This window comes from Ictidomys tridecemlineatus, chromosome 5 (assembly GCF_052094955.1).
Source record: "Ictidomys tridecemlineatus isolate mIctTri1 chromosome 5, mIctTri1.hap1, whole genome shotgun sequence".
Taxonomy (NCBI): domain Eukaryota; kingdom Metazoa; phylum Chordata; class Mammalia; order Rodentia; family Sciuridae; genus Ictidomys; species Ictidomys tridecemlineatus.
The window spans coordinates 98,249,521-98,276,755 of NC_135481.1; the positions used below are offsets into that span (position 1 = coordinate 98,249,521).

At 38.6% G+C, this 27,235-nt stretch overlaps 1 protein-coding gene across 23 annotated transcripts in view; it reads left to right on the plus strand.

Moving 5' to 3' along the window:
• Ttll5 (tubulin tyrosine ligase like 5) overlaps nt 1-27,235 on the plus strand; it is a 260,216-nt gene that overhangs the window by 102,859 nt on the left and 130,122 nt on the right. For 13 of the 23 annotated variants that reach the window (XR_005729960.2, XM_040276119.2, XM_040276121.2 and 10 more), the window contains 9 exons: nt 1,632-1,789; nt 2,709-3,015; nt 7,565-7,685; nt 10,585-10,731; nt 12,062-12,165; nt 14,623-14,750; nt 17,845-17,928; nt 18,474-18,875; nt 24,911-25,098. Coding sequence is in view for 22 of the 23 variants with exons in the window: in XM_040276119.2 (XP_040132053.1) it covers nt 1,632-1,789; nt 2,709-3,015; nt 7,565-7,685; nt 10,585-10,731; nt 12,062-12,165; nt 14,623-14,750; nt 17,845-17,928; nt 18,474-18,875; nt 24,911-25,098 (1,639 nt within the window). In the remaining variant the exon portion in view is untranslated. Of the gene's footprint in view, nt 1-1,631; nt 1,790-2,682; nt 3,016-7,564; nt 7,686-10,584; nt 10,732-12,061; nt 12,166-14,622; nt 14,751-17,844; nt 17,929-18,473; nt 18,876-24,910; nt 25,099-27,235 lie in introns of those variants that run through there. The other 10 variants (XM_040276120.2, XM_040276125.2, XM_040276126.2 and 7 more) reach the window with 7 other exon arrangements.

Sequence of the window (27,235 nt, forward strand, 5' to 3'; positions counted from 1 at the left end):
AGCTGTCAGATTCACACGTTTCCCCAGCATTCCATCTTCTCCAGCTCTTGTACTATGGAATTTATCTGTTCATCCAGAACCTTTTAGTTCATACTTAAAAATGCCTGTAGAGAAGGAAATTCATAATTGCTTTTCTGTATCTCTTGAGCTTTTAGGATTTGTGTTTTCAGAAGCTTTTTACTGATAATTACCCTAAAAGAAATCAATTTTTCCCGAAAGAATTGCATTCTACTGGGCATGGTGGTGTATACCTATAATCCCAGCAGCTCAGGAGGCAGAGGCAGGATTATCACAAGTTCAATGCCCACCTCAGCAATTTAGTGAGGCCCTAAGTACTTAGTGAGACCCTGTCTCAAAAAAAAAAAAAAAAAAAAAAAACTTTAAAAAAAGGCTGGAGATGTGGCTCAGTAGTTAAGTGCCCCTGGGTTCAATCAATGTGGTTTTGGCAGTTTAGGCAGAAACAATTTTATTTATTTAGTGGACATTGGTTAGTGAGCATAAACTTACTAGACTTCGAATCAAGTTAACTTTTTTAAAAACTTGTCATTGTGAGCACATAGGATAGGATAGAAATGTCATGTCTGCCTGTTTTAATGTTTGCCTATATAGCTATCAGATTTGACCAGGTTGGCCAGATACTATTAAATAAATGGTTTGGGATGATTTTATTTGTTTTATTGTTTTACTTCCTAAATATCTATTTTCTTACCTCTGTGTTTGAGACTCATCTCAAAAAAAAAAAAAAAAAGTTTGTTAATTAGCTTCCCACTTCCCATACCTGTTCTCAGTGTCAGTGGCCTAAAAGAAAATAGCCTCTCCATCACACTTAAAAACTGAAAACTCCCAGAGGAACTAGGATGATTCCTTGACCTGAAAGGGAATATATTTTGAGTTCTAGAGAGTTCAGAAATAACAATTAGGTCCTGAGTTCTCAGCACTCAGAGTTAGCTGCATGTTTTCAAACACTGCCATGGATCCTTCTTTCCTGACTCAATTACCCAACACCCCCTCTCTTTCTTGTGACCTGCTTATCTCTGTCTGCCCAGTACTTCATCCAGTTCTTGTCAGAATTTGACTTGAAATCAAACATTTCCCAATTTAAATTCGTCTTATTTAATGAGTGCTGTAGCTGCTAGCGGCCCCTTTTCTCCATCTCATTTCTCATTTATGACCTGAGTTTGACCTCGTCCTTCATCTATGCCTTCCCTTGTCTGTGCCTCTGACTGTAACTCTGACTTCCACTCCACACCTGGAGAGTTCTGCTACCTCTCCCACCTCCTCCTGGGGTTAAGCAAGGCATAAAGGAGGGCAGTGGCCTCAGCAGGACCTCATGTTGGGACGCTTGAGACTTGGTGAGGTCCTCAGTCTTGTTAACTTTTCAGTGAGACGCTTCCCCTGTGAGTCTTAAACATTATCTTTAGGTAGATTTTTGTTTAGAACCTTTTTAAAAATTCAGAGAGGCCATTAATGAGGTTTCAATAGAATTCCTATATTCCCCTTTATCGATCAAACCTTTTAGAATTTACTGTAGTTATTATTCCCAGTCACCTGGTCCTTACAGAATTCTCAGTTAACAGAGATGAAAGAGAGAACTTTCCGAAGGCTGTAGCTATCCTGTTGTTCTCCCCTAGGATGGCTATGGATGGAGCACCAGAACTGAAGGTAGAAAGTGTGAACTCAAAGGCCAAGCTTCATGCTGCTCTTTACGAGAGAAAGCTCCTGTCTCTGGAGGTGCGAAAACGTAGAAGACGGAGTGGCAGATTGAGGGCAGTGAGGCCAAAATACCCAGGTACCTGCCTGTGAGCTTTCACCAAGCTATGTCATCTGGGTCGGCACTTAATGAGTCAGAACATTCCTCTTCACATGCACTCATTTTTGTTGTATAGTACTTTTCTCTGAAACTTAATTTCAAAACGATTTTTAGACCCTTCCATTCAAAATATTTTTTTTTGAATGGAAACAAATATTTCCATTCAAAGCATATAGCATTTGGCTTTTTCCCTTATTTTGCTATCATACAAATACCTAATACTTTAGAAATGATGTTACCCTGAGTTTAATGGAATTCTGATCAGTGCTCTTGGGTTTTTGATGATTAGGTAAGTCCAGTTCATCCTTTGAAATTGCAAAATGATATAGACAAAGGAGAATTTCCTTCTCTCTCAGATTCTCCCATGTTGTAGGGTCTATTTTTAATTCACTAATAGATTGATGTCCTCTTGCCCTTGCTGCTGCCCTCCTTATAGAGCCCCTGTATCAGGCAGCATGTTAGTCACTGGGCTTTCGTTGGGAAATAAAAAAGATACGGTTCTTCCAGAGCTTACAAGGCAGTGGAGGAAAGGACGATGAGTAAACACATAGGAAGCCATATTCCTTATGCCTCTGTGACAGGTGCTTTTCTAAAAACCCTAGCACACTACAGAGATCACTCAATTGGGTGGTTTTTGTTTTGTTTTGTTTTTGTGGGGAGGAGAGGGTTTCATTTATTGTTTAAACTGTTGATATGATGAGAAATATCAACTTGAATGAAGATAATCTCTTTTTACAATATATGCAATTTGAGAGTGACATGTGGTTGCTGCTAATTTTGTACCTTGTTTGTGGTTTTATTTAGAACTGGGTTTTTACTACAAAGATAAAAGGAAGGTATTGGGAGAGAGGAAAATTTAATCCTTTTTTCAGCAACATTAGTGATTCTTCGCATTTAGTGATTACCCAACCAGCTGAAATGAATGTTAAAACTGAGACAGAGAGTGAAGAGGAGGAAGAAGTGGCATTAGACAATGAAGATGAAGAGCAGGAAGCTTCCCAGGAGGAGTCTGCAGGGTCTCTTGGAGAAAATCAAGCCAAATATTCACCCTCATTGACTGTTATGGTAGAAAATTCATCCAAAGAAAATTCCATGAAGGTTCCCGAATGGAGTAATAAAGGTGAACAGGGCTGCAAAATTGACACTCAGGAGCCAGAGCCGAAGTTCAACCTGATGCAGATTCTTCAAGATAATGGAAACCTAAGGCAAGTGATTTTTTGTAATTATAATAGTGAAACTGATTGTGGCTCATTTGTGGTGTGTACCTGGTACTTTTTTTTTTTTTAATGGCCTGACAGTCATCTTTTATTCAATATTCACAGGAATCCTATGAACTAATGACTATGATTGGACATTGCTATTGTGAAGGCATCCAGGCCTTAGGTTAAGCATCTTGTCCACAGTAGAGCTATGACACAAACTCAGGTCTTATTGGGCCAACAAATATTTGGTGGGCATTAGTCTCAGTTGCTAAGAGCACAAGGTTCCAGGCAAGTTGCTCAAGTAGTTCAGGGTTGAGTTTGGGAGACCCTTAAGGACCTGGGACTCTGTACCCTGGTAAGAACAAAGTGTTCTTAGGTCACAGAAAAAGGAATAATGGTGAGTCTTTGAAGGGCTAGAAAGGCTCATGGAGGAGGCAGACTACACCAGGCCCTGGCTGATGAATATAGGGCTTCAGGAAGCTTGGGCAGTACCAACTCCATACTGGAGCACTAGGTATAAGCACTAGTTATAAAAATAGAATTGTATAGGCATTCATTTGGTTCCTTAACAAATATTTCCTGAGCACCTGCCCTGTGCCAAGAGTTTTGCTAGGCATTACGATGGGGACCAAGACAGGCTTGTGGAGCTTGTGGTCTGGTCTGGTGGGGAATACTGGCAGTAAACAGGGATACAACAAGGCAGCTCCAAGTGGTGAGAAGTACTCTGAACATAGTATCTGGTGTCATGTTCAAGTGATTGGGTAGAGGCTGACTTAGATTGTGGTGGTCAGGCATGGAGAGGCAACCTTTTAGGTGAGTTTTGAATAATGAGGAGTCAGTCGTGAGAATGTCAAGTGGCAGAATACTTGAGGCAGAACAGGAAATACAAGGTCCTGAAATTGGGATGAGCATGATGTGTCTATGAGACACATACTAGAGTAGCAGAGAATTGTGTGGACAGAAGAACGTGGAGAGAAATGACACTAACGAGTGAATGATGGTAAATTCCAAAATTAAGAGGAGCCAGGGCTTTATTTTCTGGATATTTTTTAGACAGATGCATGATTGTCCAGTCTAATTTAAAAAAAAATTGCAGTTGCATTTTGGGTCAATCAAAGGTCAGAGAGGTGAGTTTGGGACAGTTGGGATGTTCAGGACCAAGAAGATGAAGGCATTGACCAGAGCAGTGGCTGTAAGAATGGAGAGAATGGGATGGGCTTAGTGGGATTTCATGGTTCAAGTGACAATCTCTAAGTGTTCACATTTGTCAACCTGTTGATGCCATTGGTCATCATAAGGGATGTAGGAGTTATTTCATAAAGAAATAATGGGTTTTATTTAAGACAGAGTGAAGACAGTGAAAGTACAGCTTTGTAGGTCAAGGCCTTCCAAGCGGGTGGAATTGGCAGTTCTGTAATTCAGCAAGGAGAAAAGCAAGAGCATGGGGCCCTGGGGAACACCACTGTTTAATGAGGAAGTCAGTAAAAAGACCTAGAATTAGAGAGGCATATATGTGGGAGGGAGTAGTACATAGAAAAGCTCTAAGAGGAGATTTGGGGCCTTTACAATGCCTTTAACCACTCAAGTAGTGATAAAGAGTGAAAATAGACTCCTAGATTTGTGAGCTGAAGAACCAAGAAAATAGTGTGAAGGAACTTTTTCAAAGGGCTTGGCAATGAGAGGGAGGTAAGACTGCATCAGGGAGGAACCAGCTAAGAGAAAGCGATATTCTTTGTAAAAGAGGGATTCTGGAGCTTATTAGTAGATTAAGGGGAGGGGTTTGATGGACAGGATTAGAGATGTGGAAATGGATGTATTGGCCGAGAAGGATCCTAAAGCAATGTAGAAAGAGGCTGGGAAGGGGTATCTCTTTCTAAAAGTCGGAAGAAGAGGACTGTGGGAAGAGGATAATAGGTAGACACTAAAGAGCAGCGAGGTGTTGGTGTTTTTGCATGATGGCCTTTATTTTCTAGTTAGAGGCCAGCGCTCATACTGAGAGGCGGGAGGGTGACATTGGCATGCAAAGGCATAGATTTCAGATTTGTACCAGAGTCATGGAGAATGAGAATAGGTCATTCGTGAGCTCAGGTCTTATGAACTCAATCAGTATACCCAGACACTGGCTTTTAGTGCTGCCAACTGATTATGTGATCATAGGCAAGTCAAAGAGCTTCTGTAGGCCTCAGTTTCCTTTCTTGTCAAGCCAAGGTGTGGGGTTAGACAACGGTTTTTCCAACTGCTTTCTGGAGGGGAAAAAAAAGATTCCAGTGAATTGAAAATAGAACATCTGAAAACCACTGGCCTGTATCCTGAGCTCCCTTCCAGCAATAACATTTTCCTTAGCTGTTATAGAAATAAATTACTTCTTCATAAATCTTAGGGATCTCATTTTCAACAAGTAAACTGTTAAAATTGCAGGGTGCATTTGTGTAGATGAGCAGATTTTAGACTGTGTTCCCCAACGCTTCTTGTTGTCCTGTGGGGCATCTCAGTAGCTGGTGAGAAGTCTGGGGAGGGGCAAAGTCAAGGGCTTGAGACTGCAGGCACAGCCTCCTTGTTGTGCGTTTTATATGCTGAGCATCTATACAACCTGTTGGGTTTTAAAAGTAAGTTCCTTTTACTTTAAATCCTTCTGGTTTTCATTCTTTCTTTTTTGCTGGAGTGGGGTGTATGCTGCAAGTGACTAGCTGATCAACAACTTTGAGACAATCTTAGAATTAACATTCCAGGCATCTCTTCAGTAAGGTTTATAGAAATGAAAATCTCAGTACTTTTCCATTTGACTTGCAACAAAACAACGATCGAAATACCAACTTATGAGCAATAATTCCCTCTCCAAAAGACCTTCATGCTTTAATATAAAGGGACCAATCGATGCAGTTGAGTATTCTGCTACATTTGGAGATGTCTAAAACACTTTTTTGCTTATTATGTTACATGTGAATTTGTTTCCCAAAGCGAACAATCTTTTTAATGTATTTTGACTTGAAAGTCATTTGTTATGGAGGTAAAGCTTATGGAGATGGCTGAGGGGGAAATAGTAGATATACTTTCTAGGTGAACAAGAATATAATTGTTGAAAACATTTGGAAATACAAATTTATTGTTTCAGATTCATGTTGTGCTCCCATAAATTATCCCTGGCAGTAACAGAGATTTGACCTTATTTATATATATAGTCCATGTTCTGAAGCTCTTATGTATGAAACTCTAAAGAGCAAATGGACACCCAGCCCAACTCCCTTGCCCTGGAATCCTGCAAAGACACACAGAACCTAGACCCGGGCCCTCGTGGGATTTCCAGTTTGCTCTGGACAAACCCTTCATCCTAATCTTGGGGGACAGTGAGTAGAAAGCATCCAGTGACTGCATGTGTGAGGATTGTAAACAGAGTTTGTGTTGGGCCCTAATCATCGCTGATGTAATTTTGGCTACAGTGCCAGAAGGCCGATCAGCTGAAGTAACCAAAATCTTGCCTGAAAGAAAACAGATCTGCCACAGTTAACAGCTGAAGTGAAAATCATCACTGTCTCCCCAGTACCTCTGTCTTTCCTGCTATAGCTTGATCACATTCCCTTGTCTAGGCAGAAGAAGGATGGATTCTTCAGCAAAGTTGCTGTGGTGCTTGTCACTATTGCTGAGGCTTTCTTTTCTCTCACTGAACATCTGGGCTTGTCCCAGCCCATTGGTTTATCTATGCCAAACTCTGTTGGACCTCATTCATTTGTTCTGGGCTCTAGCCACTCCTGTCTTGTACTTGAGAAAAGCATGACCTTAAAATATGGTCTGAAAAGTTCCTTTTGTAGGATTTATCAATTTCCTGTTTCAGAGGTTTAGCACATGAGAAATCTTAGTTGGCATAACAAAATCCATACTTTTGTACTCTCTGATAAATATGTCCTCAAGGGCCTCCAATGCAAAAAGAATCAGTAACAAACACACACACACACATACACACCAAAAACAAAAAACAAACAAAAACACAAAACTGTATTACAGTGTTTCTTGTGAGGATTCAGTACTTTTGTCCCGTCTCCCAAGAAAGGTGTTAAAAAGTTCAAATAGCCGGCTGCGGTGGCACACACCTGTAATCCCAGCAGTCGGGAGGCTGAGAGAATGGCTAGTTCAAAGCCAGCCTCAGCAACAGCAAGTAAGACCCTATCTCTAAATAAAATACAAAATAGGGCTGGGGATGTGGCCAAGTGCCCCTGAGTTCAATTCCCAGTACCCCCCCACCCTGAAAAAAGAAAAGATCAAATAGATAACACGATGAGTAGAAAATCTGTTTTTTTCTGTTCTTGTTGCCCCCCACCCCATACCAGTAGTGAGAGTATAAATAGGATTCTCTATCTCTGATCCTTTTAATAAGAAAAAAAAATTAAACCTCATGTATTGCTTAGAACTGGGGCTCTTTATTTAATATATGATGGCTTTATATTTCTTAGCCATCCTAATGGAAGGATCATCAAAGGCCACTTTGAGAGAGGCAGGTACACATTTGGTAGAATTACCATTCTGTCTCATAACCGTGTGTTGTTTTGGATTTCTGTAGCAAAGTGCAGGCCCGAATAGCATTCTCTGCCTATCTCCAGCATGTTCAAGTTCGCCTGACGAAGGACAGTGGAGGTCAGACCCTCAGTGCCAGTTGGGCTGCCAAAGAGGATGAACAGATGGTGAGGCTCTTCCCCTTGGAACCTTCAACTCTCCCTTTCTCTTTTGTTTTTATTTTCCCTTCTCCTCCTTTCCTTTTTTCCTCCTCCCTTCCCCCCTTTTCTCTTCTGTATATTCTTCTGGTGGAAGAATTATTGCACAGTAAAGTTTCTAGATTACTCTTACTTTAATGTGATGTGACACAAATCTTTGACCTGGATCCAGGTTCATTATGCTAGTTAGGGAGCGCATTGATTTATTTCATTTGGAAATGGAAATTGATTGATCCTTTGATGTTAAGGCCTGTGTAAAACCCTCAAAGAGAATAACAATTTACTGTCTTATCTCAAACATCCTCATGTTTTATTGACTCTGAGATGGGCATGGTCATCCCCATTTTATAGGCGAGGAAACAGAGACTTTCAGAGAAGCAAGGTCTGTTGTTCCCCAGCTTCTGTTTGGTGGACTGGAACAACTTGGGCCCAGGTGTTACACCTGCACCTGCCTTGATCTTGCACTTTTTCCAGGTGTCATAGACTATTTGTTTTTTTGTCCTTAAGAGTCACCTGAGCTCTTTGAAAGTCACCACCTTGTCATAGTCCCTCAGAACACACTGTCCTCTAACTTAACGTTTTTTCTTTATTAATTGTACCTTTATAAAATTCTTGGTTTTCTGAAATCAACCTTGTGTGGTAATTTTGACTGTATACCAATCACTTGAACATGTTAGGGTTTAACATTCTAGGAAGGCTTTGTTGTTGTTGTTGCTGTTGTTGTTGTTGGATCACAGTGATAGGGAACTTAAAACTCTTTGGTAAGGCCAGAACTTACAAAAGAAGCCACAGTCCTTACATAGCATTTTTTACAACAGGGATCTGTCACCAAAAAGAGAGGGGCCTTTAAGTCTGAGAAAGTTGCATCCTTTATCCCTCTCAGTGGTGACCCTACTCTAATTTTGAGTCTTTCACATACAAAAGGCAAGTCTTTATGTGAGGCTTGTTATAAAAACATGTTGGTTATTCCAGAAAACAACTTGTTAATTTCAAGTAGCCAGTACAACCCAGAGATAAAAACTTGTGTGTTGTGAATAATCCTTCAACCATCAGTGGAAAATGTTAGCTCTGCTCTTTCCAAGTGGAAAATTGAGACTGCCTTTTTGAGAGTCAGTTTGTCTGCTCCACTGTGAAAAAATAATGTTTTAATATAGCAACTTAAACCACCCTATAGTAAAGACAGCAGAGTGGAACTGTGAAATCCAACCCTCTGGTTATGAGACTGTTCACTTAGTGCTGGAGTCAATTGGCACGGAAGGACAATGAACCAAAATCAAATTCAAGAAGAAAAGAACATAGCTTGAAAATAAGTAACTGCTGAAATGCTGGCTTAGAGTCACTCAGGATTTCTATGAGGCTTTCTATATGAATATGTAAATTCACCACTACAAATTTAACACGAGCTCTGTGATGTATTTCTTGAAAATATATCCAGAGAGCAAACCCAGACTTATTGTGACACTTGTGACCGTGGTTTTGGTTATGAGGAAGGTAGTTGTAGAGCTGCCCTCTCTGGTCTTGAATTAGGTTTGAGATTCTTTATCTCATAACTCACAGAAGGCCCATCATTTGAAAGCCATTTTATTGTGTTGATGGGGCAACATCCTCTTTCAGGCTCTTGCTCCTGTAAAGTCTCTGAAGCATTTGCAATGTTCTGAGTTATCTGATTAGTATCTGTTCAGGTTTCAATCCTTTGCCTGCATCTTAAGTGTGATGTATTCTTTCTTTCCCTTCAGGACTTTCTACTGTACCTGCCTTGGCAATCCCCAATTCTGGAAGCTCCCTTATATTTGGGGAGGGATAAAAAGGTCATTACCTTCAAACTACTATATCTTTATCACGAAACTTTTTAAATCAGTAGCGTCTGCTGTGTACCCCTTTCCTTCATTATTGGTGCACATCAGCGTGTCTTCCTTCCCTCTTTACTGGAAGATGTCCTCTCAAAGCTACCCGGAAGTGGCCAGATCAGGGGTTTGTCTTGGTCATGGTCCTTTCCAGTTCCAGACTTCAGGAAGTCCTGACAGGGACCCTTTTCTCCCTTGGCCCTCATGGCATTTTCTCCTGTGTTTCTTTCTGTTCTAACATTTTCCACTTCCATTCTTTCTCCTCTTTTTCTGTCTCTAAGTGTGACAATTTCTATTCTTTTTAAATTTTTTTTATTTTTTGTAGTTGTAGATGTACAGAATGCCTTTATTTTATTTGTTTATTTTTTATGTGGTGCCGAGGATTGAACCCAGTGCCTCATGCATGCCAGGCAAGCACTCTGCCACTAAGCCACACCCCCAGCCCTCTATGTTCTTTTTCTGATTTCTCATCTTTGATGATTTCGTCTGCTCCTAGACTGACTTTGAATGTTGCCTTCCCTCAATAGCTCCATTTGGGCTGGGGATGTGGTAGCGAGCTCGCCTGGCATGCATGCAGCCTGGGTTCGATCCTCAGCACCACATACAAACAAAGATGTTGTGTCCGCCAATAACTAAAAAATAAATATTAAAAAAATTCTCTCTCTCTCTCTCTCTCTCTCTCTCTCTCTCTTTTAAAAAAAAAAAAAGCTCCATTTGATCACCTTAATAGAAGTGAGATCTTCCCTTTGGGTTTATCATAGGACCATTTATAAATGTAATTTAACAACTACTACCTTTTTGCACATTTGATTTTCTGATTGTTAACTTATTGAGTGAAGAAAATAAGAGTCTTTTGTTTTGCCTTCTGTATCCTTCTTAAACCTAACATGTTTGCTCTGGATCTTGTTCGTCAGGATGTATAACAGACCTCTTCTGACATCTCTATTGTCTAATCCCATCATAGCATGTCTTCTGTTGATTAACACAAGCCCTACTTTTTTCCTTCCCTATTTTTTACTTTATAGGAGTTGGTTGTTCGTTTCCTTAAACGAGCATCAAGTAACCTGCAGCATTCACTGAGGATGGTATTACCTAGTCGACGATTGGCACTTCTAGAGCGGAGAAGAATCCTCGCCCACCAACTAGGTGACTTTATCATTGTGTACAACAAGGTAAGTTATTAGTCTGGGGGTCTTCTGCATTGAGTTGTAACACATCATCAGTCACACGCTGTACACCTCTGTCCAGCTTCTGTTCTGTGGCCCCATCAACCCTGTTGCCTTGCTGTGAGGGGGAGAGGAATCCCACACTTTAACCTGGTTGGGTTGAAAAGCTACTTATTATTTCTGAAAACCCAGTGGCCATAGTTAACACTTATCAGAAGTTCCATTCCTTTTGAGCTCTGTCATACCCGAGATGAATTCTGACATATGTGCATCTGTATTATTGCTATTAGTCTGTAGACAATGGTAAGTTGACTCAAGAAAGAGAGAATTGGAACTGTGAATTTAATATGATGACATATTTTTTTCAGAGAGTTAGCTTTTCTTCTCCAAAACATTTTACAACCAAGCCTAAGAAATACACTATTTAATTGTGATTTTTGCAAAGTGTCTTATATCCAACAGCCTCAGAATATATTAAAAATATTACTCGGGAGTGAAAAAGGTAAAGGTTATATAGTTCAGGTTACAGAAGGAAGAACTGAGGCCTAAAAAAATGTAACTGAGTTTTCTAAAGTTACATGTAATTCTAGAAGACTGTCAACCCTCCATACCCATATACCCAAGTTACTCCAGCTCTACTGAAAATTCTGTTGTATCTTGCATGAATAAAGAATTTATTCAAGTTGAGCTGTGCATGGTGGCATATGCCTATAATCCCAGTTGCCTCAATGTTTGAAGCATGAGGATCGCAAGTTTGAGGCCAGCCTTAGCAATTTAGCAAGACTCCTATGCCACTTAGTGAGACCTTTTTTCAAAATAGAAAGGGCTGGGGTTTTAACTTACTGGTAGAGCACTTTTCTGGAATGCACAAGGCCCTGAGTTTGATGCATAGCACCAGTTGGGGTCGGGGAGGGAGAATTCATTATTTTGGAAGTTGGTGTAAGAGAATCTTCCAAGACATCTTTCCTGTCCAAATTGGAACAAAATACTGTGTCTCTGCAATGCCACAATATTGTTAAAGCCACGTGTCTGATCACAGATGTTACTAAGTTCCTATCAAAAGCTCTTTTCATAACAGGCCATACAAATAGAAAGTACAACCATGGTAAAAATTTACATTTATTCAGCAACTCTTACTTGGGAATTTCAAAACATTTCATGAAATAATGACCAAGAGTAATATATCAAGTTTATAGGTGGCAAAAGTACATGGAAGAATAAAAAGTGTTTACTATAAGGAACAATTAACCCAAGCAATGAAACCACATGACAAAGTGTGCATTTATCAGGAGTCAGTTTTATCTTGTTGTTTTTCTGTGGGGTTGGGCTTGGATAGGAAACAGAACAAATGGCTGAAAAGAAATCAAAGAAGAAACTTGAAGAAGAGGAGGAAGATGGGGTGAATACAGAAAACTTTCAGGATTTCATCAGACGAGCAAGGTAGAAGACACTTCTGATTAATAAAAGCCACCCTTATTCTTTCTTCCAAACTGTTCATTGAATACCCCCAAATTCCCTTGTTTCTGACACACAGATATGAATGAAGTCACTCTCAGAAGGAGCAGAAATTTCATAGGCTTAGCCTTTCCCTATCTCAGCCAATTACATTGCTGTTGTCCTGGTTTCAGTTATCAAAACACTGCTCTGAGTGTCTGGGCTGTAGATCTAGACAGTTTTTAAAGTACATACCACTAAAAGTACTGAGAGAAGCTTTTGGAAATTTGAAGTTAGAGCCTTTTAGTGTTCTCTGGGTCTGACTTTGTCCCTGATGTACTGATATGTAGAGATGGCCAAATTTTGCTTATATTGAGTGGATTAAGAGTTTTTCACCTCTGTGATAGTTACACCTAAATTATATACAACAGAACAAGTTTCTCCTGCTTAAGATTAACCTTTAGGAATTGAAAGTCTCAGTATTCAAATCTGTCTTGATACAAATCAGCCAGGCCATTTTGTCCTTTGACATTATTTCCAAAGGATGAGATAATAAAAGCACATAGTTTTAAATTTCGTAAAAGCTCATACTGGAGTACCTTTTCTAACTAGGAAGTTGTGCAGACTAAAAAAATGCAAGGTTAGAGCAACTGACTGCACACCCCATTAATTAGGCTCCAATTATCAAATCACAGTCCGGAGAAAAAATCAGTAGAAAATCAGCTCTCTCCGTGTCAGTCCCTAGCACAGAATGACTTTTGTGTAATATCTTGTATAGGCCTCACTGTAGCCTCCATGCCATGCTCTTAAACATAGCAAACAAATAGGTCATTTTGTGGCCGTTCTATAATTAATATTTGCTACTTCTTTGCAGTTTTGGGGTTTTGGGTAAAACAGGTATAGAAATAAAGCAAAAAACAGTTTTTTTACATCAACATTATAAAAATAGAATAGAGTAAGTCCAGGGAATAGCTCTATTTTTAAAGCTAAAAGATTCATTTCTGGATCCTCCTCAGGGTCTTCAAAAATCCCTAAAATATAAAAGAGAAGAAAATCCAAACTTTTAAAAAATGATGTGTATTTCCCTAGCAGAACTATTGGATATTAAAAATGAATCATATATACTGTTAACTAATGTAGATTTGGAAAGGAAATAAATGAGATTATATTTACTATTGATTGTGGATTGAGCATTGATTACTGGAAAATATGTGGTAGTGTCAGTTCTTCTTTTATTGGGTTTTTGCAAGTATGCGGATACTTTTGTCAGGACTGATAATTTCAAATGCCAGGCAGCAGAGGATAAGACAGGAATGGTGCAGCTTGTTGTTCAACCAACTATATCCTTTGCCTATTTTGTGAAGGGCCAAATAAAATACACTGCCAGGCAAAGGCAGTGTATTTTACACTGTTTGCCGCCCGTTTTAGCTCGTTGGTAGTCACTTGAAGTACTTACCTTGTAGGCACCAGGCTACTATGGAAACCTTGGGGTTTATGCTGAGATTCATAGAAATGTTTTTCTATGTATGTTCTTATTGGTGTATTGGAATGTAGGTCCTTTGTAATAATGCAAGCATGCTTTGCTGATTTGAGGACCAGCTATAGAACATAGTTTTCAGGAAAAAGAAAAGAAAAGGGCCATCCAGAAGCTGCTACAGAAGTTACCAAATTCATGCATGTATATCTTGACTGGATAGGCCTCATGTTTCTTTATAATAATTTCCATTTTATGGATGTTCATATAATTTTAGCAATTCTAAGTGACCTTAGAGACCATGTATTTGAGTCTCCTGCATCATACAAATGGTTAGAGAGTCCTACTGTGGTCACACTGGTGGGTCCTCCTTAATTCTGACATAGGCAATTAAAATGATAAGTAGCTCCTTCAGTAAAGATGCATCAGTTATCTAGAAATTGGATAGGCAACCCAAAGGGCCAGATAATGAATGTTTCAGACTCCATAGCTATGAATAGTATTTTTCTCATATTCTTTTAAATACATATATACATATATATGTGTTTTATTTATATGTATAAATATATAAACTTATTCACTGGTGGCCCGTAGTCTAAAGTTTGGTGACTCCTGACCAAGAGCATGGTTGTCTAGTAAACCTTTCCATGGTGACTTCTGAGCACTTGAAGTGTGACTAGTGTAATTCAGAAAAAAATCTTTATTTATCTAATTTTAATTAAGTTTAAATGTCCCATATGACTAGCGGTTGCCATTGCAGATAGTACAGATCTAGAAAATTCCATGTGGGATGAATAAAACCTTACCACACTTTATATTTTTTAGATTGGCTTCATTTATATTTCTTTTTTAACCATCTATTAATGACATATTTTCAGCTTGTGCTTTTTGTTTTTCCTTCTCCAGTTTATTCTGTTTCCATAATAAAATCTACTGGAAAGATTTTTCAGAACAGCTTCCTGTGCTGACCAAACTTTTTCTCATTGCAGTGAGGCTGAATTGGAGGAGGTATTGACTTTTTATACCCAAAAAAACAAGTCTGCAAGTGTCTTCCTGGGGACCCACACTAAAACTTCTAAGAACAGCAGCAGTTATTCAGATAGTGGGGCAAAAGGTGGTAAGTGTGCTGGTTGTTGAATGAAAAATGAGAATAGGTGAAAAAGTGGAGGTGCAGGGGAGCGGAGAGAATGATGGGCTGGCTGAGCATCCCGGGGTGAAACTGCAGCACGGGGCTGGAGCAGGAGATGGGCTGCAGCACTTCCTGTCCTCAGAGCAGAAGACGGGCATGGTCTGGGTTTTTTGTTTCTTTCATGATAATTAATAGCAGAGAGCTTTTCAGGAAATGCTAATAATAGCTAGCTAACATTTAGTGAATACTTATCTTACAATCTGTTGGACATGGTCTTATTTTTTACTTCCTAAAACCACATGGAGTAGGTCTTGTTTTTAAACTTCTTGATGCATAAGAAAATGAGCTAAAAGAACCAAGTAAAACTTCACCACAGAGACAGGACTTAGACCCCTCGTCTGCCTGACTCCAAGTTTGTGCCTTCAGTGTGCACTCTTTGCCTCTCCTAAGGCTTGTTTCTCATTCTTGTCAGGTGAGACCCCCTCAACACCACTGGCATTTGGGGTAGGAGAATTTTTTGTTGTGTGGGGCTGTTCTGTACCTGGTGAGATGTCTGATGTCATTGGTCCCAACCCCAAATGCCATTGGCTTTCCCTCAGGCATTGATAATTCAGAATTTTCTCACCTGCTTCTAAAAGTTCTCCCTGCTGAGGTACTCTGTGATTGGGATTTTAAAATCAAATGTGGACCAACTCTCTTGCTCACATCATCATGATCAAAACATGCAGTTTCATTCTGTGATAAACAATGCTCTGTGCTTTAAAGATTCTTTTAAACCTAGGTGTTAGTGTAAGGCATATGAACAAACATAATAATTTTGATAGTGTTTTAAGTACCAGATGCAAATTGTTGGACACTTCCTCCCTGCTCTTACGGCTATCATAATCTGGTGTGGAAGTAGCCAGGAAAGTTGATCGTTTCCGATGTGGAATGAAGCTGGGAATGGTAATACCAGCTACAAGTTCAAGGCCAGCATAGGCAATTCAGCCCATGTCTGTCTCAAAAAAATGAAAAGGACTGGGGATGTAGCTCAGTGGTAGAGCACCTATGAGTTTAACCATCATACCACCACCCCTCCCCAAAAAATTGTGAAATGAATTTTCCCAAAGAAACAATGTTAGTGGGTTTTTCCTTTTGATTGGTTGGTTGTTTACTCATGGTAGGCAAGCCCTTTACTACTGAATTACACCTTCAACCCTGTGTTTTAAAAGCTGATTGGTTCATAAGCTAATCCAGAAAAGCCTGTTTAACTCACTGCATAATGGAATTATCATATCACTAGCAGCCCTTCTGAGCACAGCCTCTTTGAGCTTTCCCAATTTCATATTCGTCTGTTGATTCATTCCTTGTGTACATTTTTACTGAGCAAGTGTCATGTGTTAGGCACTTTGGTAGTTGCCAGCAGTATAATGACCAGAACCATCACAGTCCCATTCACCACAGTCTGGTGAATGGAAGTCAGTGACAAGCTACCAGAAAGTTGATGAGAGCTCTGAAAAGCTCCTATAACAACAGTGTTGTGGAAGGAAGGCCAAGGAATGCTCATAATAAGGTCCACTAAGGAGGTGGGGCCCACATGGGCACTGACCCCTCCCCTGGCAGTAATGGGGCAGCCCTCACAGCGTGGCCTGGCAGCACCCACGTATACAGATGGGTCATTTGAGATTCTAAGGTTCATTTATTAATGACTATGTTTACAAAGACTGTCTATACCTGTCTGTACCTGTTAAGAATGTCTAGAGGTACAGGAGGAAGGCCTCAGTCAAGAAAATAACATTTGAGCCCAGTAATCATAATGACTGTAATCGTAATGACTCGGGAGGCTGAGGCAGGAGGATCACAAGTTCAAAGCCAGCTTCAGCAAAGGTGATACTATTTTGTATATAGGGCTGAGAATGTGTCTCAGTGACCAAGTGCTCCTGCGTTCAATTCCCAGTACCCAAAAGAAAGAAAATAACATTTGATAGTGTGGTAACCAGACTCATGCAAACAAGAATAGTGACAGAATTACCATCACTGGTGGTATTAGAGAGGACTGAATTCATAAGTCTTTATCTTTTCACTCTGAAAGTTTGTTTGTTTGTATATTTTTGTGGTAGTGGGATTGAACCCAGGGCCTTTGTGCATGCTAGGCAAGCACTGTACCACTGAGTCACATCCTCAGCCTTTTCTAAATTTTATTTTGAGACAGGGTCTCATTAAGTTGCCCAGACTGGTCTGAAACTTGCAATCCTTCTGCCTTTGCCTCCACAGTAACTGGAATTATAGGGATGTACCATGTCCCAGCTTAAATCTTTGTATGAGCGTCACTCTTTTTTTTTTTTTAATATCTTTATTTATTTATTTTTATGTGGTGCTGAGAATCGAATCCAGTGCCTCACATGTGGGAGGCAGGCGCTCTATCACTAAGCTACAGCCCCAGCCCCTGAACTTCACTCTTGACAAAAATTTTGAATATTTCCCCAAGTATATTATTAGCTCTGTTCTGTTTCAAAATTCTGTAGTAGAGAAAAACTAATTTGTTCCAGTGGTAACATGAGTGATTTTGGTATTCAGTATACTGATCAACCTATCTTAAATAAAATTGAGGCATTGACCTTAAAATATAGAGTCATTGTATTCTCTTGGTAGTATGCCAGCACATAATGGGGCTATTCTTTGTGTTTCATGGTAGCTGCCCCACTCCTTACATACTGTGATCTCTTGGCTTCTTTGGCACTACCAACCAAATTGGTCTCTTATATCTCTAATCTAAATTCCTGACAGAGGCATCTGACTGCCCTGACTTATTTTCTTTTCTGGGCATGTCCTACTTGTTGGCAACCCATGGATGGCTGCTCTAGGTTTAAGTATCTTTCCCTGGTTCAGTGAGGCAGAACTGGGGTTGGCAACATCTGGGGATCATTGCATTGGTTACCCACTCAGCAGCACTCGGGGAGTCCATCTTTGGAAAAGTGTGGCTTGATGTACAGTGTCTAACAGTATGGATCAGTACTTGGGTTACATTTTTGGAAACAAAATTTTGTTATAATGGATTAGTAAGAGAGCCTAAGTTCAGTATTTTTTCTATTTCTTCTTTCAGATCACCCTGAGACAATACAAGAAGTGAAAATAAAGCAACCCAAACAGCAACAGGCAACAGAAATTCACTCTGATAAATTATCTCGTGAGTGATTTCAAACCTATATAGATTTGCTCTGATAAATTTCAAAAAGAAAGAGTCTTCAAATATTAAATGCTTCTAAAGCATGAGAATTACCCCTGAGAAGTCCTTTCCTTTGTTCTTCCTTTTCCCCTAGAATTTTTCTCTCAGATACACTATAACCTATTTTCCTTCCCAGGAATTTTTTTTTCATTTTCTTTAGAATTCTAAGCACTTTGTTTTCTCCTAGAAGGGTGAAGAGGGAGAGGAATTAGCCATTGCTTGTAGGAGCTTTGTCCTGCTGTCCTAATGTTTGTAAAACATGCCTGCTCTGCTTTGTGGAGGTATTCCCAACTCCAGTTTTTAGAAAGGACCAAAAATAAACTAAAATGTCTCTTGCTAGGTTGACTCTGGTAGGCAAAATCCATTAATGTCTGTATTTTTCATGGTTTCTGTTTCATGCTAAGATTATTCTGATGTTTTAAAAATGTTTATCTTTTATAGAGATGATATGTTCATTTTTTCCTAAAATGATCTGTTTTGTTTTGTTTTTGTTTTTGTTTTAATAGGATTTACCACTTCAGCAGAAAAAGAGGCTAAATTAGTCTATACCAATTGTACCTCTACTTCTTTCTCTGGTCCTGCTGCTACTCTTCTGCAGAAAATTCCCAACACCCATCTGTCATCTATTATGACAACCTCTGCCCTCTCGCCAGGGCCTGGCCACCATTCTGCTTTATCTCACATTCCTCAAGCCATCCCCACCATGCCTCATCAGCCAGCAATTTTACTGAGCCCAGTCCCTGACAATGCTTCTTCCTCCATACATCCTGGGACACAGAACATACCAAGCCCCGCTGGCCTGCCACGCTGTCGATCAGGCAGTTACACCATTGGCCCCTTTTCCTCTTTCCAAAGCGCTGCACACATCTATAGCCAGAAACTGTCTCGTCCCTCCTCAGCAAAGGCAGGTGAGTGAGAAAATGAAAGGCAGCCTACAATGCCAGCTCCCCAGCCCCCACGGAGAAAGAATGCCGTCTCTTCCCTTTGCCTTTTCTTGAAAGGTAAAGGGACACACGCTAAATTGTTGTGCTGTGACTAAAGAAAAGTCTTGCATTTTGTCCACTAGCATTCAGTCACTGATAGAAAAATGAAACAGGACTTCTTTTAGGTATTGCTGAAAAAGAGATAAGTCAAGTCTAGTCCAGAAGTTTCCTACACGGATAATCTTAGACCTGTGAATGTGCTATATGCATTTTTTTTTTGATTCAGGTAGTTATTCCTGACATGAGACAAATTAACCCTTTTTTTTTCAATGCACTTAAAGTCAGGAATGAACCAAATAAATACCCTCTTTTAAGAATTCTTTGGTTTGTAGCGTCAATGAAGTAGACCCAGCTTATCAGTCAAGTTTCTCCCTCCTATTTTTTTTTTTTAATCAAACCCAGGACCTCATGCATACCAGGAAACACTACCACTGAGCTACATCCCCAGCCCACTCATTTTTAAATAACTTTATTGAGATATAATTCATATTTACAAAATTTGCCCTTTTGAAAAAGTGTACAACTCAGTGGGTTTTTTTTTTAATCATATTCACAGAGTAGTGCAACGACACCATTTTCTAATTTTCGAGCATTTTCATCATCCCTAGAAGAAACTTCATACCTATTAGCAGTCACTATCTACTTCCTCCTTCTGCCAGCCCCTAGCAGCCACTGATCTACTTTCTATTTCTACAGATTTGTCTGTTCTGGACAATTCAGATAAGTGGAATCGTGCTATAGGTAGTCATTGGTTTCTTTTCACCTGTCATGCTTTCAAACTTCCTCTGTGTTATAGTATGTATTGCGCTTCATTCCTTTTTGTAGCTGAATAATATTCCATTGTATGGATATACTATATTTTGCTTATCCATTTGTCACTTGATGTGCATTTGATTTTCTCTTTTTTTTCCCACTTTTTGGCCATTATGAGTAACAGTCGTGTATACATTTTTATGCGGATATATGTTTTTATAATCTTGGTTATATAGCTAGGATGGAATTGGTGAGTCATATAATAACTTTATGGTTCCTCCTTTTGAGGAACTAACAAACTCTTTTTCAGTGTCTGTACCATTTTACTACTCCCAATGTATGAGGAGATCTAAGTCAAGTTTCCCCCTCTCTATATCTTTGCTGACATTTAATGTCTTTTTAATTTCATCCATCTCTTTGTGTGTGTGTTGGGGGGCGGGGTTATGATTTCCATTTCCCTCATTGCTGATGTTTTAAGCATCTTTTCATATGCTTTTTGGGTATTTGTAAATCTTCTTGAGAGAAATGTCTTTGCCCATTTTTAAGTTGAGATGTGCATTCTTTTGTTGAGTCATAAGTGTGCTTTATGCATTCTTTATACAAGTCCTTTATCAGGTAAATGATTTAGAAATATTATTTAACCCAATCTGTTAGTTGTCTTTTTGCTTTCTTGAAGCACAAACGTTTTAAGTTTGGAGGAAGTCAAATATTTTGCTTTGTTTTGTTTTGTTTTCCTTTCAGTTGTGTTTTTGTTGTCATATCTGAAAAGGTATCTTCTAACCCAAGGTCACAAAGATTTCTTTGTATTTTTTTCTAAGAGTTTTATAGGTTAGATTCATACATTTAGAGCTTTTATCCATCTTTAGTTAATTTTTATGTATAGTTTGACATATGGGGATCCAGCTTCGTTCTTTCGCATGTGCATATGCAGTTGTTTTAGCACCATTTGTTGAAAAGAGTATTGATTGTTTCTCCCATTGGATTTTCTTGGCACTCTCATCAAAAAAATCAAATGAAGATTTATTTTGGAGTCTCAATTTCTGTCTATGCCAGCAGCACATTTTCTTACTGTAGCATTACAGGACATTTTAAAATCACCAACAGTGATTCCTCTAGTTTTATTCATCATTGTTAAAGTGGCTTAATCTGTTCTGAATTTCTTGCATTTTCATATAAATTAGAGAATTAGCTTGTCAAATTCTGCCAAAAAAGACTAATGGGATTTTGATAAAGATGACATTGAATCTGTAGATCAGTTTGGGGAGTATCTTAACATTGGTCAAGTTTTTAAACACTTTAGTAATAAACATGTTAAGGTAAATTTTATGGCTAAGCCTTGTTTTATAAATAACTAATCCATATTTGTTAATCAGTACCTGATTTAAAATGAATAGGATATTGTAATATGGAGCTTGAATCATAAACTTGAGTAAGTTACAAATAATGATATATACATGTGTGTGTCTTTGCTGATTTCAGGTGATTGTTGTTCTTATGATTTTGTTTTCTAAAATCATTAATAATAGTAATCAACAATGTTCTTATTTGAACTTTTTCCCCCATGTGAGAAATTCAATAAGATTAGTGTCTCCAGTTCTCTGTGTCATTATAAAAACTTTAAAATCTTTCTTTTCCATTTTTTCCAAGAGTGAATAGGGAACAGAGGAGGATCAAAATTATTTCCTCATGTCTGTTATGACTTCATATTTGACCCATGGATTATTTTAAAGCATATGGTTTAATCTTTAGGTAGTTGGAATTCTTTGCATTTTATAATTGGCTTTCAGTGTATTTTTGCTGTTGTCAGAGAACGTATTTTGAATTGTTAAAGTTAACAATAGACAACATGTAAATAGAAATATACATTAAATAATAATACCCTGTAAATGATTGAAGATAAATTTTTCTGTAGTAATTGAATAGTTTAGGAAGGGGAATAAGATATTATTTAAAAGTTATATATATAGTGTCAAAATTCAATGGTTACCACTAAAAAAGAATGAAACTATGTAAATCTTAAACCTATGGGGAGAAAGAAAATTAATTGAAGGAAAACAACTACCCCTGGGAGTATATAAGCAAGAAATATAGGAAAAACAAGATAAATGCTATTTAAACCTTGATAACTGAGCCCAAATACATCAGAATCAAATGAACAAGTAGGTGGGATTTAACCTGTTAGAAGACTGTCAGCTTTAAGTTTTGAGCAAGATCAAAACTAAAAGTCAATAGTTTTCAAAATTAGTAGCCACAGAGTATTAGAAAACATTTTTTTTCATTATGATAAAATATATATAACATAAAATTCACCATTTTAACTGTCTTTAAAAGTTTTTCCAGCCAAGCATGGTGACATTCCCCTGTAATTTCAGCAGCTTAGGAGGCTGAGGCAGAAAGATTCCAAATTCAAGGCCAGCCTCAGCAACTTAAAAAGACCTTGTCTCAAAACAAAAAGGCTGGGATGTGGCACAGTGGTAAAGTGCCCCTGGATTCAATCCCCAGTACTGCAAACCAAAGTCTTTCAGTGGCATTAAATACATCACATCACTACCAGTAACAACAATAAAAAAATGTTTTTTAAAAACACTACTTAAAGCCTGGGAATGTAGTTCAGAGATAGAATGCTTGCTTGGCATGTACAAGACCCTGGGTTTAATCCCCAACACTGCAAAAATAAATAATAGCAACAAAAAAACATTATTTATAGTAGCAAAAACAAAAACAAACAGACAAACAAAAAACACTATCTAGGGAATATTTTAGAAAAGACTTTTAGTGGTTGGGTTTTGGGTTTTTTTTTCCTCCCCCAGTCATTTTGGCAGTACCAGGGATTGGGCCCAAGGCCTCCATGCTAGGCAAACAAACATTCTACTACTGAGCCACATCCTCAGCCCTTTTTTAAATTTTTTGTTCAAGACAGGATCCCACTAACTTTCCCAGAATGATCCTGAACTTATGATCCTCCTGCCTCAGCCTCCCTAGTAGCTGAGATTTCAGGTGTCCACCACCATGCTCCACTCTAGAAAAGACTTTTAAAAGAAATTTTGTGGACTGGGGTTGTGGCTTAGTGGTAGAGCACTTGCCTGGCACATGTGAGGCACTTGGTTCAATTCCCAGCACCACATAAATAAAATAAAGGTATTGTGTCCATCTACAACTAAAAAATATTTTTAAAAAAGAAAGAAATTTTGTAAGACTTTGTTGAATGACATCAGAGAAAATTAAATCAGTGGATAAAATATACCATGTAGGGCTGGGGATGTGGCTCAAGCGGTGGCGCGCTCGCCTGGCATGCGTTCAGCCCGGGTTCGATCCTCAGCACCACATTACAAACAAAGATGTTGTGTCCTCCGAAAACTACAAAAAATATATATATATTAAAATTCTCTCTCTCTCTTAAAAAAAATATACCATGTACATACATAGGAAGACTCAATACCAGTTAATCTTTGAATTTAATATAATTCTAATCAAAATCTCAAGCTTATGGTTGAACTTGATAAGCCTATTCTAAAATGATAATAGAAAGGCAGGAAGACCAAGAATAGTGAGAACTCCTTGAAGAAGATAATTGAGGTAGAGGAATACTGTATTAAGATCTAATATAAAGATATAATGTTTAAGACTGTGATATTGACAAAAGAATAGACGGGATGACTGATGGAACAGAATGGAAAGTTAGGAACAATCACACAGATAAATGGAACTTTGATCTATGATAGACATGCATTGTAGATCTGTGGAAAAGGACGGATTACTCAATAAATGAAGGTGGGTAAAGTGAAATTAGATTCCTGCCTCATAGCATGTATGCGTACATGCATGCAAAATTTAAAACCTCTAGAATAAAATAAGAGACCATCTTTAAGATCTGTGGTGTGGAGCAATGGTAGAAACAAAAGCACTACTCCAAAAAGTCAGTAAGAAAAAGACAACTCAGTGGAAAACTGGTAACGGCTCTCAGAAAAGAAGAAGCATGCTCAATATCATTACGAATAAGAAAATGTAAATGAAGACTACAGTGACATTTATGTCTTCTTAGAGAAGAAAGAATTAAAGATGTTTGACAAAAATGAGTGTTGAAGAGTATGTGAATCAGCAGGAATTACTTTGTGTTGAAGGGAATCTAAAAAATACCATTCTAGTGTCATAACGTGAATTTGAAAACTCACTTATACTGTGACTTCACAGTCCCACTGTAGGCCTGGCCACAAGAGAATTTCTTGTGCATGTACACCAGAAGGTGTACATAGAGTGTGTTTGGCTGCATGGTTATAACAGCTCACGGTGACAAGAAATCCTGGGTGATGGAATAGAGATGTAAGTTGTGTGTATTTTTTGCAAAATGAGATACCAGACAGCAGATAAAATATCAGTTTCAGCTCCACCCCAGTACCACAAAAATGAAATGAATGGATGGATGAATAAAATGAACAAATGAATAACTGGATAGGAGGAAAAATAGGGTGTTCCTACTTTTCTGGGTTTTTAATTTTTTCAATGAAATGTATTTTATAATCAATCAAGCATGAACCTTGATTTTTATATTATTTTATTTTTGCCAGAATTTCAGTGCTCAGAATAATAGAATTCTGATAAAATAGTTTAAAGAAGAAAGTTTAAGTCCAAAGGGACAGTCATTTGAGAATGTGCAATCATTGCTATTTTTCTGAGTACACTCAGTTTTTCTTTCATCCCCATTCCCTTTGAGTTTTTTGAGAAATATTGTGGATGATTTGACTGTGGATGCCGTAGACTACTGTGTAGTTACATAACAAAAAAACAAAGAGTTGTGAGTTTCAAAGATTTTCCTGTGGTGGGTGGGCTGGAACGGAGGCCCTTGTGTATGTGAGGCAGGCTCTTGACCACCGAGCTAGGCCTGAAGCCCAGTATATTTTTTAAGCTCAGTAAATTCTAGGAATGGTTTTCTATACTACTTAGGATGAAAATTCTTCTTCGTGAAGTTTTCATAGTAAGTGAAATCCCATTAATAAATGCGTGGAAGGCTGGCTATAGGAAGGACTTCCAGGGTATAGTAAGGATTTGTATTTATTTTTATGATCATTTAAGGATAGTCTATTGCTTCTGATTGCTGAAGATCCTTGGGGTCAGTAAAGTTTCTCTTGGCCTGATATCGCCCTGTCATTATCCGAATTTTTTTTCAGGGCTTTTTCCTAAGCCAGTGAATTTTTTTTTTTTCTTTTCAGCAGGTTCATGCCATCCAAACAAGCATCATTCAGGAGTAGCCAAAATGCAGAAAGAGGGAGAAGATGGTTCTTCATATGGCAAACGGTACAGCCAAAGTATGGTTACAGCTGAACTTCAGCGACTTGCTGAAAAGCAGGCAGCAAGGCAGTATTCTCCAGCCAGCCACATCAGTCTCCTCACGCAACAGGTAGGGACAGTCTGGAGTGCCAAAGAGTTCTTCAACCCAAAGATGGGATCAACAGGGTAGCCGGTCCTTCCCTGACTTTACTCCCTGTGCCTCTTGAATGAGTATTGGTTGGTAACAAGCTAAAACCAAGTGTTCCTTCCTTAAATGTAAAGAAAGCGACTTTCTCTTGCAGGCATTGATGTCTGCTGCTGGCTCTGGTGCACCTATTTTCAGGATAGACAGATTTGAATAAGTTCAGCTATAAATAGAATGTTAAAGAATTTTTTTTTAAATAACTTTTGTAAAATTATTAGTCTTTCTAGCAGAATGGCTGATGATGCTTTCACAAGCCTGTCCACAGAAGGCACCACCCTGCTCTCATGGTTCTCTGTGAAAACTTTAGGACCACTCTGCTCATCTTCATTTACTTCAGCCTCATCCCAATTGTGGGAGGCAATAATTATTTTCTTTTTCAAATCCCTAGAAGTTTGAAGGGAGTAGAGGGAAGGCCCAGTGTGGAGTAGGAAACAAAGGAACTTCCCAGGACAGTGTTGAAACTCAATGGGAGGTGAATCTCTGGGTTTCAGTGCTAGAATGAGGGGACGAGGAAATACACCATCACAACCATGGTAGAAGGAGAAGGAATTTTGAAATGTGAAATGGCTACGAGAAAGGGTAAAGGCCTCTGATCTGCTATGCTTTTATCATTGGGTCACTGACTGCAATGTGTTTTCAGTTTGTAAATAAATAGCTAGAAGCACTAGACATTAAAAGACTTTCTTTGGGATGATTGTAAGAAAATATAGATAGCCGGATTTAGTGCTTAACATATTTTTAGTTCCTATCATTTGCTATACTGCAAAGCCTGCAAAATGATAAGAGCCTTATCCTGTGGGAGTGTAAGGTTTATGTGTCCTTAATGGGACGTCATCCTCCTTGAGCCTGTTTTTCTCATCCATAAGGAATTTCGGTGCCAGGGAACTAAAAGTCCACACGTATCCCATTCGTAGGAATCTGAACCTGCCATTAGATGTCAGTCTTAACTTTCTGAGTCTTGGTAATAGGGTGACCAGTGCTTGGTGCAGGCGGAGAGGTGCTGCAGTGTGTAATAAGCAGGGTGGACAGTTTGAAAGAGAGTTGAATTAGCTGTCTGCAGACTTGGGTTCTGCCGTTGACTTGCTGTGTGACGTTGGTCAGTTCACTCAGCTTCTGTCAACCGCAGGATCTTCATTTGTTGATGTGGGGAAAACACCACAGGGTCGTGAGGGTAGTGTGTAAAAACTTCTTGAAGTCTAAATGCCATATGCTTGGGAAACTTTGTTATTTAAACCATGAAGGGTTTCGGCAATAAATGGTTTCTCATTTGTTTTGAAAGGAGGAAGTTGTTGGATGAGATGAACTTTGTTATTGAAAAGCTCAATTGTATGTTATTTGGTCCCTTTTCTTCAGAGAAAGCAATTTCTTAATTTGGAATTTGGGAAATTCTGTCTGTTATTGTTCCTTTTCTGGTAAGTAGTTAAGAACCCATAACAGTAGTGTGATAAGGCTCTGGTATACTTTATTCCTTTCCCTTTGTCTGTGTTTCAAAGAAAGTTTCCTTAGTCTCTTGCTCATGGAGGTGAGTGACACCTTTCCTGGCTCCCAGCAGAAGGCTCGGAACTCTGGCCTCTCAGCACTTGCCATCTGAGAACGGTCTCCAGAAATCACTTCAAAGTCTTTTGATTTCCTTTTACTTCTTCTTTTCCTTATTTTCAATTCCCACTTGTGTCTGTGCTTTCTTTTCTTTTTTCATTTTTCTGATAGGTTTAATGGCTACCCTTCCCCCTCTGTCCTTTTTTCATAAAACTAATTCTGGATATTTTTATTCATTCTATTCCAATTAATTTTTTCTTGTTTTATCTTTACTAATTCTTTATTTCTGCTTTCCTTATTTCTTTATTTTATTCTTTGGTTTAATTTATTCTTTGTGCTTTATTTCTTTATTATTTCTCCCCTATTTCTTGAATTGGGTGCTTAAATATTGAAAGCTATGAATTTTTCTCTGAGCATTACTTTAGTTATAGTCCCTGAACTCGGCCCTTCAATTGATTTTCTAGGCAAGGAGTTATGATCTTCCCCTCCTAGCTAAGGAAAGCTGATTTTAAATTATTTGTTCTGT